The 20,448-nt window shown below is 33.4% G+C and overlaps 1 protein-coding gene across 2 annotated transcripts in view; it reads right to left on the bottom strand.

Moving 5' to 3' along the window:
• Positions 1–555: 555 nt before the first annotated feature.
• LOC126768659 (GATA-binding factor C-like) overlaps positions 556–20,448 on the bottom strand; it is an 86,262-nt gene continuing 66,369 nt past the window's right edge. For both annotated transcript variants that reach the window (XM_050486890.1, XM_050486891.1), the window contains exons 6-8: positions 2,595–2,808; positions 2,276–2,415; positions 556–2,068 (exon numbers count right to left, since the gene is read on the bottom strand). In XM_050486890.1, the coding sequence (XP_050342847.1) occupies positions 2,042–2,068; positions 2,276–2,415; positions 2,595–2,808 (381 nt within the window). In that variant the 3' untranslated portion in view covers positions 556–2,041. The remainder of the gene's footprint in view (positions 2,069–2,275; positions 2,416–2,594; positions 2,809–20,448) is intronic.

Below are 20,448 nucleotides of genomic sequence, written 5' to 3'. Positions count from 1 at the left end.
AGCGAAAATACTTACAAAATAACTAAATCTTATGGAACTAAAAGATCAATCGCAAACATTAATTGTGTACAACAACGAGGCACCCTTGAAATCCAGACGATCAGGAACCGCAAATAAAACCGATCTATTAAGTAAGCCAAGCCGGGGAGCGTTTTATAGGTACATTATCCGATGTCCTTTCTTCTGAAATGCGATTAAAATTGAATAGATCCATATGTCGCCGGCAGCGGCCCCGTTGCGTCACAATCACACGGCCGGCTGCATTTTCAATTTGCCGCGAGATAAGCGCGAGTTTTGGACTTTTTCTGCGGAATGGCGGAATTGATCCGGTGACTTATGTCGAAAGTAAGACGGACGGTCAATTGAGCCGACTTCTAATTTAATTCAATGCCGTCCAAAATGTATGCGATGTACTCACTCATGTCCATTTGACCGTGAAATGTGTTAGCCGCTACGAGGTCTGGTTCAGTTGTACTGAGGTTCAGTTGTACTGAAGGCAGTTGATACAAGTAATAATATCAGGTTTGTTTTATGACAAACAAATAAAAAGCCATATTGAAATATCAATAAGTATTGATAATTTATTCGCAATTTTATTTAAAATACACAACTTCACAATGTTTCGTTTTAAAAACTAAAACTTTAGGTACGGGATATCGTTACAGGCTGTTCTGCGGTGATCGCTAATTTACATTTTTAATATTTTGAGTTTTTATTTTCTAAGGTCATTTACATTTTTATATTTACACATACTTTTTGATATCGAAACAATGTTTTAAGGAAATGTCATTTATGTTTAAACATTCTATTTTTCGAAATGGCAAACCCCAAAAACAAAATTTCGTGATTAATTTATGGCCACACAATGTCTTATTTTTATAAAGTACAGCAATACAAATAATTCATGTCATATTTTATAACAAATCAACATACATACAGTAAATCTGTTACAACCCAATCTTGTGACCTAGTGTTGTTTCGTTAGACGAGAAACGTTTTGTGACAGTCGAAAATAATTGTTTCTCATATTGACAATGTTTTATCGTAAATTTATTTACAACGTACGAGTTACATCTATCATATAAATTACTATTGCGTTTTAATAAAGACTACACGAATCGAATTTACAAAAGAAACATCTGGAATTTTTGAACACATCACAATTCCTATAGCGAACCGAACAGTTCAAATTAAATACAATATAAAAATAAAACAATCTATACAGGAACGGAATATAACTTAATAAGATATGTACAAATACACAATTTTTTACGAACGATACCTACTTATATATTTATATAAATCATCTAAGCGGACATAGTAATCTTATCTAATATTATAATACTGTACAATTTCGCTAGTTACTTCACCTTGTAAAAAGAACTTAGATCCGCGCCACACTTATCTACCGAATCGAGCAACCGGTAACTGCTTTGAGTTTTGACATATTTTGTAATACTATTTAAACTTTAATGTTTATTACAAGTCACATATTCATTGCGTACCTTTATTTCTTTGTGAATCGATTTTGCCAAATTTTTCAAATCACATATAGTTCAAGAATAATTTCAAGTTTAATCATCAATAGAAATTAAAAAGAAACATTAATTTATCTATTGATCCACAATTAAAAAAAACGGCAAAATCGATTTACGACAATCAATAAACTCGATACACCAAAAGGTAAAAAAATTTAATAGCAGTCGACTTAGTATCCGATAGTTTAGAGTGATACGACTTATTACTCGTAGGGAACGAATCACGGCATATAAAAGACATTGGGATAACAACTGGTTTTAATCAGATATGTTTGATCAATTCATCAATCCGAGTTGATGTATGTTTGTATAGCGCTTAGAAACATCAATTCTGTCACAGTCTTATAAATTAGTGTGATGTGTCGTAGTAATTGTGTTTTTGATGACCTATCATGCTACAAGTGAAATCACAGTATCTATTTTGTGATGTATCTGTCCCAGGTCGCTCCTGGCGAGACGTACCTACATTTCCACCGTATTCGTGCTCTTGTTTGGTTCACTTATCACGTGTACTCGCTCCTCCAGCCCGTCTGTAAGGAAATCGTCTTGTTATCGTCTAGTTTACATTAATCTCATTAACATTTATTGATAGATAAACTTGTTGAAACTTCAAGAAACCGTTAAGACAACATCGAAATTGTAGTAAACACTTAATCAATTCTAAGCACTTGGAGAAAGTTTTAATTAAAGTACTATGACTGTAAGATTATGGTATGTTAAAGTTATCAATTACTTACCATAGAATTTAGTTGTGCGAGGTGGTGGTGATGATAGGGATTATGCGATGTCGGTGGTGGGGCGAAACCCTGATGTGGGGCTCCATACCAGTGCGACATGTGCGCTGCCGCGGGATGCACCAACCCTACTTGGTGTTGACCTATAGAAATGGAAAAACGTTAATAGTTTTGCTAATTTTACGTTGATATATATTTCTAGATTGTGATTCGTTATTTATAATGAAACAGGTATGGAAATCAGCAAGAAATCTCGAATCATTTAAAATAGTTATTATGAATTTATAAAAAAAAAGTATCAATATGTTTAGTCGCTTCTCACCGAAATCCATAGCCGATGGAAAGGCGGAACCACCAAAGCCTTTGGTGGCATCTCCGAGAGGCTTGATCATGTCTCCCATGACACCACCCAGAGCGAGTGCGCACGCGCCTCCCCCACCCATTCCCATACCGCCCTTCTTCTTCTTGCTTTTACTGCTTAGCTTGCGATTTCTTGTTTGAATACCTTCTTTCTTCATTGTCAATGGCCGATTTACCTGCAACAAAGAAATATACGTCTTTAAAACAAATAAATAATTAGCTGTAATGAGATTAAGAATGTTTTTCTTGTCTCTATCATTTGTTTCCTATATAAAATAGTCCAATCAAATCATATTATTACCCTGAGAAAAAGCATAAAATATAATTAAGCAAGTGCACTTGTCCTGTATCGTTGCAGGTCGTAAGTACACCGTTATCCTAATATGTCTGCCTACAAAAGGAAAAGCAAGTTCACCTACACGGTAACACGTAGGACATTCCTCATTGAACCATGTTAACAAGAGGTTAACAATCGTAGCAGCCTGACTCAGTTTTACCAAGGCGTTCCAACTTTATTGCTTTGACATGACATTATAGCTGTATAAAAAACGTTTGCAAACTAATTTGGAATGCTAAGTAAGAAGTATAAAGGCGAGCCGAGACCATAAAATTGTATCACAATGGGTTGTGTGCGAATATTTAGCTGTTTGGTTGCCGAAGCCGACATGCGTGAAGTGGACCTACGACGCATCCTAATTACAGCAGCGTTGCACTTTGTGACTACATTTGTTGTTGGTGGGAAACTTAAGTTGCGTCATCACACATTCGTATGCCGAAACGCCAAGAATCGTGTTTATTAGAGACAATGGTAAAACTATATTATGATATGTTATTTTTCGTTGCTGATACCTAAATAAAACGCAATACGAGTATAAACAGCATAACAGGAACCTGAATCTTTGAGGGTTTTATATCCATCCTAGTGTCATGATTCGTAAATTGTATCCAATTAATTTAGTTATGAGTTGTAAAGACTGTTGTTAATTATGATAAGCATAGTACGCTTAATTTGATGAATTACAAACTCAAAATAATATTTGTTGCTAAATAGGATTTTCTCAGCTCATTATGCTATGTAACTTGATTTTTGCTTCCGATACGAGAGTAGCCTTAGATGAAGCTAAGTACATATCATTTAAATGCAAGGTTTTCTAGCGAGCGTGAAGAAAGCACAGGCAGTTTTATTGTTTTGCGTGCGAATTGCACTTTCATATTTGAGCAATTCGCGGGTCAAGTATCTCGGTCACTTTCTGCATTGCATCGTTATTTCCAAGAAGCGTGCGTCACGACGGACGGACGGACGGACAATGAGTTATTCATCGCCTTCCATGGAACTTGGCGGCGGCATGTGGCCTAAACGCACGATTTCATTGCGCCCGCGCTTGCCGCCGGCACCAGCTCATACGCATGACCTGATCTTATTTACGCTTTTGGTGTAACGCGTGTGGCGCTAGCGAAACGAACATTAATCTTATGATAACCATCAATAACATTTTGACTAATATAAGAAATTGTTACTCAAATCTCTTCTCAAAATCAATAGCCTCTAGGTGAACACTTAATATAAACAAACAATACATACAAAAAAAAAACAATCGCACAAAGATCTACAACAAGACTATAAAAATATCAGCAGGAAATCGCGCACGTGATCCCGTGGTCGACAAACTCGATTCATTTAATAAAATTAATGGACGGCGACGATACTTGTTTCGTCAAATATTTAAAATTATATAATTTTACGATCAAATGACATAAGAATTTATCAAAACATTATAGATCCGAATTGGCCTAAAGGACAAAACACGTGGATCTTAACCGAAGATCGCATCTCCGATTCCGACTAACACGATATTTTAATTCATCTCGTGCTCAGCAGTAAAGGAAAACATCATATGGAAATCTGCATATATTGCATAAAACTCTGTGACCAACGTGATGGAACAAGCTTCAAACCTTCTCTTAAGAGAAGCAGCAGCAAGACATTCACCAGTAGTTACTTTCTTACATTGAAATATGAAACCAGTTATTTTCGGATAAAGAGATAATTCAGATAAATGATTTTCGCTTCAATTGGACATAAGTGCGTTTTTAATCTTCGACAATGGAAGGTCATTTAAACCGGCAACTGCAGTAAAACCGTGCGTGCTAATTCCCAATGTCCCTAATACGTTCCTACGAATCGCCCACACATCACGACACTCGCATACCGCGCCGTCGCTGCTTGCAATTGAACCAATATAAAATGCATTAACATTAGCACTGCCGGCAGATTTAGTGCAACGTAATTAGGTCATTGAGAAGCCTTCGTCTGATGGAACCGAATACATTAAACAAATAAAAGTTTCACTAATGCCAAATGTATGATTTTGCATTGACTTTAATTACTTACTTTCCTAGAAACTTCCTTCATTTAAAAAAATGTCATATAAATTTAGTTGAAAATGTCAGTGTTCAAAGAATTAAAAACAAATAGTACATCAAACAGGAAAATGTTCCCAAGTTCGCAATCGTCATCCATACGTTGTTTGCATGCGAAATTCAGTCCCTTTTAAGGATTATAGTCCCATAACCGGCGCCACGGAAGGCGTATCTGTACCTAAAATGGGTACCTAGGTATACCCGAGTACAGTTAGTAGTTAGATCTCAAGACATCCGCCATGTTGAAGCTGAATTGCTTAATAACTGGCCATTATGTCAGGTTAATTACATTGCCGTTCCCACTGAGACGATGCGCTCTGTATACACGAAGGCATTGCAGGCTTGTTGCATCTGACTTACACATACATACATGCAACAATAAAATATAAGAGAATAAAAATTATAATTGACAGTATGCTTAAGACATTTCTTCGTATTTTATTGTGAGTAGATTACTACTTCAAGTATATTCTTAATTATAATAATTTTCCTATTTACGTGCAAAATATTTGAAACGAGTAGGAACACTTTTCTAACACATTCATAAGATGATCAATTTATATGCGTTAAATCACTTTCACCTATCACATAAAAAGTAGGCACTTAGCTTACGAAAACAATAACAATTACGAAGAGAAATATCTTGGTCATATGCTAGTGAATCCGTTTCCTTGCTAACGATACACGCACTTTGCATGCAACATTCCGCCTCTTTGTACGGCCGACCAAACGATATACAATATAAATCGTTATAGGATATAAATTCTTATTTCTACTGAGATAGAGATCATTTTCGTGCAAGTTTATACGCTATCTACGTAATAGAAAAGTCTATATCAACATCACATTAACACACAATTCTGATATCAATGGAATAGCAATAAAGGTTACTTTGGCTCCGATAATAATTGGTTGTATTGTGATGTCTTGTAAATTGAAGCTGGAAATATAATTTTCAATAGATAGCAGTTTTAATGCTTGGAGGAGGAAAAGCAGGTGAATGCTTGCATGTGGACGCGTGTATATACGTAATATAATTTTGTATTTCTTTATATAATTTGCTTTTGAATACAAACATTTCAGAACCTTAAATTTCACAAATTTTACTTGAGATAACGAAAACGTAACTTAATAAAGCATAATTGAAAAAATTATATATACTTATTTAATGTACTTATGGTACAACTCAATCTTTTATTACATCAAAGGCAAACAGTAATACAACATTTTGAAATAAAGAATGAATAAGGCAACGATTGGTAGCATAATATTAATAATATTTTTTTTTACCGTAGCGCAACTTCAACGGTTACATATTTTATCATTTACCGTCGGATGCAAAGTCAAAGTCAAAAATCTACCACCGGTTCGAAAATAAATATCTCCGACCTGAGAACCAGCGAAAGAAAGTCCCCATAACTTTCTTTTTCTTATCTCAAATTTTACAATTATACACAATAATGGAATTATATTTTTTTTATTTGAAATGGCCTGTCGATCGTTTCATTCACACGGCGACTTTGCTTATCAATGACAGAACGACATACTCGTATAAAACAATGAAAAAATATATCGTGTTATACAGCGTTTAAATATTCTACGTAGCCAAATTCGAACTCTCCTCTTGCGAAATTTTTGGCTTATTTCAATACGCTGCTCTACGTCTGGTAGATACATATACGTGTCATACTTCATCTGTCACGTGCAGGTTTCCTTATAAAAGTTAGACATGCATTCAAAAAGTCACCGAAACTTACCAGGTTTTTATAAAGTATTTAAATATACAAATAATAAACTTTCTGCTTGATGAGCTCGGCTATTGAATAATAGAATACAAATAGTACAAAATATATGTAATTTTGTAGGTTTCATATATAAACGTTCACAATCAAGTCGTTGAACAATTACAAGGCGACGCGCGACGTCATGCCTCTATGCTGATGCCGTTAGGGTAGGATCGCGTGTGAAGTTCCCATTCACCTAGATGTTGATCCTAGCCTTGCACTCTATCCTTTAATAACTCTCAACCAAGTTCTACAACACTAATTTATTGTAATTCATTTCTCCTTCAAATATTTATTTTACATCGAATCGATAATATTTAATTTCTATTTCAATATCAGATACTATCACCATATTGTGTTATAATTGTAGACATATTTTACTAGAAACGTAATTATTTATCACTAGCTCTCGTTATGGTTTGTGCCGTGTTGTTAAATCAATTATAATAGCAGGATAAATTACCAACTTTACATCACTTCTGTGCGACGGCACAATTAAAAAAAAATCGAAAAAATACCAGTTCATTGTGAAAAATGTTTTCGAGCTTGTTTGCTGTGCGTGTGAATAATTACGTTAGGTTTCTAGCGTACGTGCTATCTGTTCCCATCTGGCCACAGCCGCCATAAAACCACTCAAATGGGAAAATAACAGGCTCACATACAATGCCATGGAAAATGCGGCCCCCGATGCGCATAATTTTTCCGACAGCTAGAAAGCTTTATACTCACGTCCGTGTGTAATTAAAGCGGTATTACGAATGTTTTACTGCGTTACAACGAAACAAAGGAAAATCGATATGGATACTTGCACATAAGTCGTCTATTTAATATTCTTTGTAATTAATAATTATGATATTTCATAACATGACAGCTATGAAAATATCATAATTTTAACCCATAATACTTTAAATACAGATTGTGTGATTAATCTTCAAAATTATGATATCACTCGAGATTTTTTTATTACTTATATTTTATACAAATACAATAAGACTCTTAACCGGTTGTTTCGATGTGAAATATAACGAATGTCCGAACTTAATTTCAGTCGGTCACACAAAAGAACAAACATAAAACGAAATTCGGTACCGTTCCAAATGTTCCAATTGTCGCAACAAAACCAGAACAAAATGGAATGCAACAGACACGAAGCGAGAGAAATTGTACAAACTCCGCTTAGCTGTAAATCAATCGATAAAGATCAGATAAATTAGACAGGCGTACCAGTGCACGACAAACCTTAAGAATTAGCAACCAATTACACAACAAAAAATGTACACCCATTATCAAGCAAAAAACCGCCTTAAATGGCTTTATTGAAACTGATCGCTGTCACGTGCGACTTTTGTTTTTGTCGGATAATAGCCCATTGATTTCGATGTTTACCTAAATAACGATTGCAATTACCATTATAATGGAACCAACCATCTTTCGTAATAACTATCATATTCATAGTAAAGACTGTCAATGGCTAAAAATATTTATGTATTTATAATTCGTTTAATTTGTAAGTCAATATTAATCAAGACGAGTTGTTATTGTTGTTGAATATGCTAATGCTTAATCTCATTGAATGATTCTCTAAGTTTATTATTAGAAGTTTAATTTTTATTAGAATATATACTTATATATGTATAATACGATCCACTGCACGGATTGCCTACCTCGTTGGCCTATAGCTAGCTTATAATTCTGCACAGAACCCGATTTAACTGGTTATTCTGTCAGAATTCCTCAGCTTGATGTTGGTAATGAATGATGAACTCCCGTGCCTAGGAAAGCATCTAACGCTGTTGGTCTTGCGTCTGAACTCTCGGCAGTCGTATCGGATCGCCGTCCCTTCATATTACGAGAGTGCACCTGTGTTTGCACACATACTTGAGCACTATAATATCGCCTGCAGTTGGCTTTTCTCCGTTAATAATGTCCGCCTTGACCGAAATCGATCAGGTGTACATCATTAATATGACATAAAATTATAATGAAGCTTTATATTTAACTTGCATCTAATTATCGTAATTAAAAACGTAGTGTTATATTATATATTTACAAATTTAATAAAAACAATATTTATGCCCTATATTAGGACTTGCTCTATCTACGCACCAAATATTATTCGGATATATTTAGCAGCTTAAACGTCACAGAAAACAAACATTCAAACTCAAAACATTCGCGTATTATAACAATAATTCATAACAATATTGATAAATAGTTGATTGATACTATCTTTAAAGATACTATTACCTATATGCAACCCTACGTAGAACTTCAAACATAAATACCATTTGCCTCCCTGTACACGCGTTAACCACTGTAGGAATATTAATGAAACTTATAATTCAAGTTAAAGTGTTTTTCATAATAAAACAATGGATCGAATTAATAAATCACATATCGATTTATTTAGCAATTATATTGTATGAAGCATTTAAAAAAAACAATATGGCGTTCAACGTCATATTGCATATGCTCTATTGCTCGTCGGTGAATAAACGAATGCATGTTTCAAAATAACCGATGCAACATTTGTAAATAGACGCAGTCACGATTCTCGATATAAAAGTTCTTTAATCATCATAAAAGTGAAATTGCAAGAAAAAAATTGACTCCAACGATCCTATACGTAATGTTATAAAATGAAACATATCTGAGGTTTCCTTTTTGACGAGTGTATTGAATTTGTACACGCTCCCTTTTTATTTATGTAAACAATGCATTTTGTATCAATATTGCTGCTAAAAATCTAAAAAGCTCTGAAGCTTCATAGTTTTACATAATATAAACTCTAGTCGTATATTGTAAGCAAAACCACAACGTCGCGTGTGCGTATGTTTTTATTAAAAGATAATTCAAACTCATAACATGAAACAAGAAATGACGAGATCGACTTACAATAGATATAAATCGTGTGAACTGCTAACACCTATAACTTGCAAGATATAATAGACTCGTACCCGCCTACGAACTCACTTGCCTTATACGTTTAATTATTATATCAACGCCAGTAATATCAGTAAAAAGTAACGCATATGGGAACTCTTTTTTATGCGCTAACTTAATTGTTATATCAACGCACATATTTCTTGTCTCATCGTTATAATTTTGTAACAATAAACGCGATAAATTATTTCTTAGAAGATGTATGTATGTAAGAAAGTCTCGTTCAACATTTATAAAATCATTGTTACTCGCTTCATATATACACTAAAGTTTTTTATACAAAAAAATTTAAGTAGGTTCATTAAGCATTTGAGTCGTCATTTCATAAGATTAAGTTAAACTTATAGCTTTTAATTTCGAATGACACTGCCGAAAAGAACTAACAAACAACTTAATGGTTATTCTATTTCACTAATCAAAATACGTATATTAATGAAATGCTAACAATTAAAATGCAATGCTAAAACGATCTCAGATCCAGAGTCTATATATAAATCTATCCAATAGTATCAGGTAAAATTCAGACGATAATTTCTTAGGTGTTCATTATAAAACTTGATTTTCATAATGTGTGTTCACAAGAATAAAGTCGCGAGCTCAAGGTCATACACTTGGTACATGTTAAGGAGTTAATGATCCTGATATACCATCGTGAATACTTGGAAGCAAAACAAATATAGAAACATTACAAAAAGAGTCTGCCATCTGATCCAATCAGTGGAGTGTCGAAAGTTGCAATTAAAGGGCGAAATGGTCGAGGACGGGAGAAATGTGGCGTGGAGACAAAATAAACGAGCTATGCAATTGCCCGCGACGATGCCCACACGCAACTTTCGTACGCAGAAATAAGTAGGTACATGAAGATCAACTTGGATATTCTATACAATTTTTATATAAAAAAAGTATTATTTAATTTATTTATCCTAGGTAGAAAAACTATGCTACTAAAGTATTATTTAAGTATTGTCACCAGCTCAAAAACGATTGCTGCAACCCTTCTACAACCGGTTCAATAATCAGTTGCATTACCCATAGATAATACCGTAACCGTAACCGTAACAGCCTGTGAATGTCCCACTGCTGGGCTAAAGGCCTCCTCTCCTCTTTTTGAGGAGAAGGTTTGGAGCTTATTCCACCACGCTGCTCCAATGCGGGTTGGTGGAACTGCTGGTGTAGTGGTATCATGCAAGATTCCCATAGATAATAGGTTAAAATTAAATAAAAACTTATAAAATTATACTAAACATTAAGAAAAGACGAAATACATCACATAAACGTATGTCTTATCGATTTTAATGTCTTTTATAATTTCTGGCAAATTTATAAAATACTGGAAGGTATAATTAAGCTAAGCTTATAAAAAAAATGGTAGTTAAAAATAATGCGGTGATAGTATTTTTGTTTAAGCCACTTTTTTATTTTTCATTGAAAAAACGGTGGCGCCTTGGGTAAGTTTCAGCTGGGGTGATGTACCGCGTGAGTGAAACCCAACCAACTGTTAAGAGAAAGGGTTCAAGATGTTTTAGTACAAGCGCTATTTAACTTACAGGCAAATTTTTAAGTACAGTAAAAAAAAATATTGAAATATTTATATAAACTTTACTACATATTTTCAATTTAAGTTGATGATTATAATAATTAAGGTAGCAGAAATAACAAATAATTTAATTTTAAAATAAACTAGCTTAATTTTCGGGTGACGTTGACATTGAAAAACTATTTTCTTTGTTATAACTTTATATTCTTGGTTAAACTTAAGATATTCCATATATAAATAACGAAGATATCTGAAATTTATTTGGGTGGGTTATTAAAGGACGGATTTTTTAGCGTTGTCAGTGAATTAGTTCCGCGTTGTTAGCGCAGCAATCGGGCTTGCCGGCGCCTGCGCAGCACGCCTTCCTTCTGATACCACTGAAGGCGCTATTTCATTAAGAATTTATAAATAAGCAAGCATCAGAAAGAAGTAGGGACCGAGAATTGTTCACTAAATATTTTTATTTATACTAGTAAATATATGTTTCATAAGCATGCCGATCAAAATAACCAAAGAGGTTTGTTTAATTTATTGTTTTTATTCTGTAACAATGTTTATTTTATTTAGATTTTTCAAATTATGTTTGCTTTTACTTTTTTTATAATGCCTTTGCCTAGCAACACGACATTTATGTTTTTGTTGAGGTACTTACTATTTTATTTTTCAATATTAAATTTGCTCGTTAAGGATGTTTTTACGGGATTTTATAGCGCTGTGTTCTATAACGACGTAACCAATTGGTCGCTATATTCATTAATATTATGGTCTGATAGCTACATTTTAATGTTTACGCTAAAAGTTTCTTAGTATAACATTTAAGTTTATTGGTGATATTTTGTATACAATTTATTTAATCGGTAAACCGTAATAAAAGGTCTAATATATTACTATGGAATGTTGCAAAATATAAGTGCATATATGTATATTGGCCAGTTTCGTATAAATTATCGTTCTCGTCTTTGTTCTATCTGACTGAAAAGACTTGCCATTGGTCCAGAGACTAGATAACAAAGCTGCAGATACCGAGGTCCTACGTTGAATTCTCGAATCGGGGCAGTTAAAGTAATCCTCAATAGCAGCCTGAAAATTATATCTTGATGTACGCAGTTCCGTGCTTTGGAAGGCATGTATTTTTATTAACTTAAAAATATATATACTTTACAATACAGATAACTACCTATCATTATTATAAGGTTATTCGTTCTACGAATTATTTATTATTTTGTTGAGTTTAAGTAAAAATACAATTTTATTAAACCTTGTCGATATCGAATGTAAGTAATAACTGAGACCGACACTATTGTAAAATTTTCAACAAATAAGTGCAAAAAATATTTACGATATCCTTCATCAATATAAGACACCTCGAGCGCCGTTAATTGACAATTGGTACAGTGATTGCAATAAGCAATATTTCATAATTAAGGATGTGCCTCGAGAGATGTCGACGAAGCACCAAGTGTTTGATGTACGCGCACGATTAAAATAAATACTCCGGGCAGTAGTCGGACAGCTGCTACTCCGGGGGATAATTGAAAATACGATTTATAAACCCGCCAAATTTATCGACAACTGCGATTTATAGCGGGCGCAACCTTACGTATGTTATGACAACTTGTGTAACGGCTATCTTGTTAGGGGATTATTTTTATAAAAATCTTAATAATATTCAAAAACCCGTAATAAACCAAGGTACTTCCGAGTCTATAATACATAATTATTTCGAAATTTAGTATCGATAAACATAAAATTTATGGCGACATAGACTGCATATGAATTAAATCGTATTTATTTATAGTCTGTAATCGCCTAATTATATACATGTATGTACGTATAATACTGTTAGATATAACTATTATTTAAATTAACTAAGTAGTTTCAATAAATATGATGATTTTTTTTTTGTTTACCTACACGACAAATTAGACAGTTTATTTCTTTTGATTAAATTAATTTGGGCGAATCTTCTGCGATGGTTGAATTGATATAGCAAAATCAAATACTACATCTGAGATTTTGACATTGATATGAATATTTACAAAGATTTGATTCATGTTTTATCGTCCCCGCGTATTCTTTGATCGTTTAAGAACGTGACTGTTTTTACACGAGTATTTTGTACACAATGAAAACATCTTAATAGCTATATAAAATAATTATTATCTTTAATAATTTAATAATTATTCTCTTATTATTTTTTACCGGTGCATGCCTGTCTGTATGCGGACCACACACCAAGTATAGGTGAAAAAAATACTTTTTATTCCTCTTTGAATAGTGAGAGAGCCAGTGTACAAGCAAACGGGACGAAATATCTTCGTACCGTGGATAACGCTGGACGGAGGTAAAAGTTTGTTTATATTTTATACAATGCTAGAGGTAATGTATTTGCTCGACTACCTTACTAAAATAAATTAAATACTTATAGGTATGTCGTGATTTTGAAAAGTGCAAGTTGGAAATAAGCTAATACTATATAAAATCGCTAAAATATTAATGAAGTACGGCAATCCCTTTCCAGACCAGAGAAGCGAGACTACTGTTACTAGTCTTAAAAAAAGGTTTTTCTAAATAAGGTTTTACTAATTTATTTATCTATGAAATTATTATTACGATAACCTATGTCTGATACAACGTACCCTTAAAGGACGTGAAAATCATAAGCATAAACCATCTGCTGTTCCAATACAAGATCCATCCTAAGCTTGAAGTTCATGATGTCTTATGTTATAGTACGTTATCACTGTGGTACATGGTCATAAAATAACTTTAGTTCAATTCATCCAAGACTATCACAAATGATATCATTAGCTAAATGTATTTCGTATAAAACAAAACTTATGTCAACTTAATTTTTGACTTGTCAAATGTTAATTAGTTCTCGCTATCGATACCAGTGTTCATATCGCGGAAACAGATCGTAAATTAAGTTGATTTGTTAAGTTAAATATTACGACTGGCTTGCAACATTTTTAATTACACTCGAATTTCATTAAATATTTCTCCCTAAACGATTTACTGACACGACTCGAAACTAACGCGGTATGTAAACGAGGTTTACTTATAATAATAACTTATTATATATTAGATATTATACAAACGGAAGTAATCCATTTGATGCGAATATGAAGTGAGGCTACTTGTTGGACGTTGCTTGTGAAATTATTACTAGCTTTTTATACGGAAGTAGATACTTTGCGAGTATATTAAAATTTTACATGAATACACTACGTAACACGTAATTACATACGATATGCAAGACAAAGTCATTAAACACTCTACACTTCGTATATCGCAATGAAGATGGCGCTACTAGTTCTAAGCGCTCACATATCATAAACAATTATGGAAAACAATAAATAATTTGTTTCGCCCGTGGCATCGAACCCGGTCCAATTAGATGTCGACTCCGTCCACAGTAAATCTCATACGGCTACCACGCTACCCTAATTCATACGCAGCCGCCGACGAGCGGTCGTAACTGTCGACATCGACACAAACTTTAACAGTTTCTCGCGTTATCGATAACTCAGCTTCGCAGCACTCATTCTGCAACTCGTTGATTTCATTCCATACATAGAAATTTATTGTTGCGCTGATAATTTACTCGCATACAGCTTTGCCAGATTTTTTTAAGCGTCCCAAAAATTATGACACAATATTAATCCTCAATGGTCAGAAAGTGCTCATAATCATGCACACACCAATTAATACTCAATTCGTTTAAATTCAATGAAATGAAATATTTAAATAATACCCTACATTTAAATTCCTTTCGTTTTTTATTATAATTTATTAATAACTGCAAATCATTTAAAAAGTCAGCTGCTGTTTTATAGCGCTATATCAAAAATTTATAACTAAAATAAATAATTCGTTACAGAGCGATATTTTACTACAATTTAGTGTTTTGTTAATGTAATCATGTCGCTCTTGGTCAGAAATTGTAAATGGGCCGGCGGCGCGTGCGCATGTGAGACGCACCTGCTCCTAAGACCCCAGTAATTATTCTACCACTTATTATATGATTATAAGGCTTTTTTGGTGCTTTCAATCAAATTACACCTTGGCCTGGCCACTTTGAACGAATGAGATGTCATAAAGTTTTTTTTTATTCCGTTATTACCTACGACGGCTTTGTGGTAACGGTGTAAAACGGTGCCACAATTATTGTTTCGGCTCTTTGAGGTTATCGATCGACGACACCTTTGCTTCATTATTATTATAAGACGTTAAGAAAGCTGAGTGACATAACTCAAGCTAAGTGCTAAGATATGTTAAGTATAGAATTACAGTTAAAAACTTTATTGTATAAGTAAAGTGCATTTTCAGAAAATATTTAAAAACATATTAAGAAAGAACATAAAACGTTTCTCTACCACTAACGTTTTCTTAGAATAGTATTGACTTCAAAATAATAGTCTTTAAAACTGGCTTTTACAAAAAACGATGTCATTGCTACCACGAAGACAGTTCGAAAGTCAGCCGTGATTAAACGTCTAAGCTCGCATAAATAGAATAGCAAAGTATCGACGCGATTTTAGAACGGACTGTCACTGAGATCGCCTGATAACGTTATGGCTCCATTCTAAAATTGCGCTCATGAAAACACGCAGTTTTGCCGCCGAGCGCATCGATCCTGTGATAAGCGGGCATAAATAAATAATTAGACGGAGAGCTGAGGAAGTCGAGGGGAATACGGGGTGAGGGGAGAGAGGGGGTATTCGGATAGTTCTTAGATAGTATCTCCCGCAACCGCGCTTTGTGTCAAACGTCAGATGTTTATCTATAAGATGTTTACAGATGTACCGGAGGGGACCGGCCCGAATCTCTGGTGAACGCAATCGACCGGCACTCTAATATGCTTGATATCCGAGTTAATTACCTGTGCTCTACCCACGTCCGTAGTATGTGAGCTATGACGCGGATATGAAATATTGAAGTCATAGTAGACGGGTTATAATAAAGATTTTAAAAAATGTTTATGGCGCGAATAAAAGTGATACTATGGTATCACTTTTCGTGATACCATAGTGGCTTACTTCTAGGGAAATATTGACCCTAATATACTTAAAACTGAGTATATCGTTAGATGATCTATTCTAACCAAAATAGCATGATGAGTAATACTTATTGACTATTATAAACATTCCGTTGTACATTAGAACTTGAAACAATATAAATTTGCCTATCCCCAACGCAAGGTTATTCCTGTGAGCGTAGATCACGCTAGATGTCGCAGATAGCGTGGCCGTGCGCCAGATCAGCGATCATCTACTTCGGCGGCTCAACGCCTAATTAATAAATTTGAAGATAAAAAAAACGAATATATCAAAATATTTGTACCAATTTTTAAAAAGTATCTATATAAAATTAGTACCACTGAATTTGTTCTCTTAAATTGTTTAAGACACTATTTCGTTTTTAAGTGACGCTATATTAAATGAAAAAATATTTCAAATAAATCTATATAGCGGAATTAAGCGAGCGATTTCAAAATGTAGCTTATTAATAAAATCCGATAAAAATAAAATATATAGTACATATAATAAAGTATAATAGCGACATTGGCCATTGCACAAATCTCTTTGCAGCGACCAAAGTGTAATTGTTTTGTAGAAGGACACGCGTATCGCGCAAACGATCAGTCGACTAACTGCAGCTGCCTCTATGTTCCTTTTTTAAAAAACCCCGCAGGATTAGTTTAAAAAAAATCATTTGAATAGACCAAAAGCTAAAGGCAAAATGTAGATACCTACATCTTTAGTAAAAAATATTAAATATAAATTAATTTAAATATTAAATTTCATAAAACAATTCTACTGAATATAAAGTATAATTATTACGACTCCAGCAGATAAAATTATTAAACTAACTTATTAAATTAACTTTTATATAAAGGTTTTTGTAAAAATTTGTTCTAAGACATAAATAATTATTGTAATTTGTAATCATCTAAGTGTAAATAAATAGTTTCGTAAAGATAGATCGCACAATGAACTTTTAAAGTTCCTTAACATGAATACATTTAAAGCGTTCTCGTGAAGAGAAACGGCTCAGTTTCCCAAATATATTACAAAGACAATAAATCAGCTGGGAATCGCTCGCTAAACAGAATGGGAGGCTCATGAATAAAAACATGCTATTTAGCGCTACACACCATGCCTTCCAGTGTACAGAAAACGGTTTTATTTCAATGCCAGGTGTTCGAAAATTAACTCTAAGAAACGGTGTCAAGTATCAGAATTGCATATAAACTTTATTGGAGCTATTACCGTTGTGCTTTGTACGGCAGTTCTACGCAAACGCATTTCCGGCCGAACGCTGCCGGGAAAAAGCCATTTAAAACAAAAAAGAAAAAAAATGGTAACGCGCCGCGCGCCGCGCTCGGACACTTCCGGTGGGCGCCATTTTTTCTGTATTGCCAACAGATAAAATCTTTCCGGCCTACTGCGCAAACGCCCACTAAAGCATATTTTTGTTTTACACGAAGATAAATTTGGCAAATTTTGATCACACACAATTTTGTCATATTATACATTTAACATAGTCCTTGTTATAAAAAATAGTATCACTATCAGTTTTTAGTATCTGCGACCAAAATTAAACAGTACAGCAACATAATTAGGAGTGAACGACATTTTGCACTGCCACAAAATTCAACGGTCGAATCTATGTAAATGGGATCGCTGTTCGATGTTGAATATTCAAATTGATGTCATTATAACATTCGCCCAAACGTGCTGCCCGTTTGGCCACCAGCCAGTTGCATGTGTAATGTAATGTAATGAGTAAATTAAACGCTCTTTTTATCTTTGCCGCTATTCATAAACTGGTTCAATAACCAGCATTAATAAAATGTACAAATATTGCTGAAAATACTTTTAATATTTATTACATAGGTACATTCATAATTGTATAATAAAAACTTCGTCATCTAAAGTGCTATAAAAAAACCAAAGGATCATTTTGTATTTATAAATCTACATTTAAATCTAATGCAAAAGAAAAACAGAAGAAAAAACAGTGACTGTCAGATTCCCTCGGATGTTGGCTGAACAAAACAGCACTTTAGACGAAATAAAAAAAGACTAGGAGAGCGTTCTCAATTCAAAAATTGAATTGATCGCCCCATTGTATTCGAAATGTATCATTTGAGCTGTTATTATGGGCGCTCTCTCTCTAGCTTCAATGCAACCTGGTAATCCAATACTTTTGTATGGAAGGCACTTAACGTTACGATCTAGTTACGAAACGGCTGATGTGTAGTTAGAACTTAATTTGTTTAGTATTTTATCGTAAAATATATAAGGATGGGTTTGTTGCAGAGCTTGTTAATAATACTAGTTATTTATTGTGCAATTTTTACTGTATACTTCTAAATTGTAATATCGTTTCACCTGATATTGGTACAATAAAATTAGCTCAATATTTCATGCAAAATATCATTAATTCCCATGATAAAAACTTAGTAATTAAAGAATATTTGTTTTATCACGAAAATATCGTTAAATAGCATGGTAACGGAAGATGCCAAAAAACTGGATTACATAATCGAATATTTAAAAGGTTTTTATAAAAAAGTATAATTCACAAAAAGCTAATCGTGTATAAATCGAAGGAAGTACCGAATAAACGAGCGTGATAAATTAAATAAACAAATTTATAAAAAGCCACAGGCAGACGGGTAGGCTCTTTGTTACATATTGCGGTTACCGGTGTAAAGAAAATTAGTATTTATGATTAACATCACAAGGTTCAATTTACCTTGATAACTTACACACAAAATTACTGGGCATACAGATTGCTAGAATCGAACCCACGCACCTTCGATAATCCTATTAACTACTATTGTGGTTGCCCAAATAAATAATTTATTTTAGATTAAATTCAATTGGACCCACAGAGCTTTTAAATAGAATTACTTTTATTAAAATTTTCTCGCCATCAAGTTAAAAATAATTGCAAAAAAATTAGACACGGATTATTAAAATTACGTAAAGTTGTAAAATAACTATAACATTACGTTATATAGTTACATTTTAATATTATTATATAATTAACCAATTCAAATCAAAATAATTTGTTTCAAAGATTTAATAAGATCACATTTATTTTATAATAAGAATAAAATTTACTCGAGTAAGACTTGAAAGTCATCATTCATTTCTTTAGAAGAATGTTTCCCATATCAATCAAGTCAACAAACAAGCAATGTATCACAAAGGGCCAATAAAATGTTTTTATTAAAAACAATAATACAAGAGTACGTTTAGTGAGGCCGAAGGAACATGATCGTTGCTTTTGTAACAGTATAATGTTAGTGAGGGCAATTTTAGCGGTCCCAATTGTAGCATAAGAGGCGTGTTTTGAGTAAACACTCATGTTTAGAGAGGTATAGTTAAAGCTAATAGCTTTGATACTTAATACTGATTTTAGTTGATGTATTTTGTTGTAAAGGATTAAGAAAAGTATTACTTTTCAAGTTTTAATGTTAATCACTGAACTGTAAAAGATCAAAAATAAATATATTCATGTAATACTTTATGAGTTAATTTAAATTACTTTCTAATCGTCATTTTACAAATATATCTTGTCAAGTCCTCGTAAGCTACGGCACGGAATGAAGATACCACCGAAAATAAGTTATTATAAAGATTTAGTAAGTTATATAATTTGGATATTCTAAAAACATTTTGATACTTTAAAAATATTTCATGTATAGTATCAAGAACTACTAGTTACGGTGTAGGCGACTGGTGACGGAGGTGCATCACAATAGGCCCGTGCGTTATTGTATGAATTGCGTTTTTTGAGTGAAATCGATCACGAGCTCCGGCCCCGACATTATACTGTATTTATTTACGCATTGTTACAAAATGTCCCTTTATTGTGCCGATCTTTTAAAACGTAACTTATGTTTTAAAATACTTATAAAATACAGACGATTCATATATCTAATGTGTATCTATACTGTCATCGGCTCAGTTTAATTAGTTCGTACGTAATCCTCCGTAATTTAAATGCAAATAAATGCACATTTCAATAAATTGTCGGTAACGTGAATACATTTATCTTGCAAACGGATTCAACTCGTTTCCACGAAACTAGATTCTCACATTTTTATGTAT

Source organism: Nymphalis io, chromosome 5, assembly GCF_905147045.1.
Source record: "Nymphalis io chromosome 5, ilAglIoxx1.1, whole genome shotgun sequence".
Classification (NCBI taxonomy): Eukaryota; Metazoa; Arthropoda; class Insecta; order Lepidoptera; family Nymphalidae; genus Nymphalis; species Nymphalis io.
This window is presented reverse-complemented; position numbering and strand designations above follow the sequence as displayed.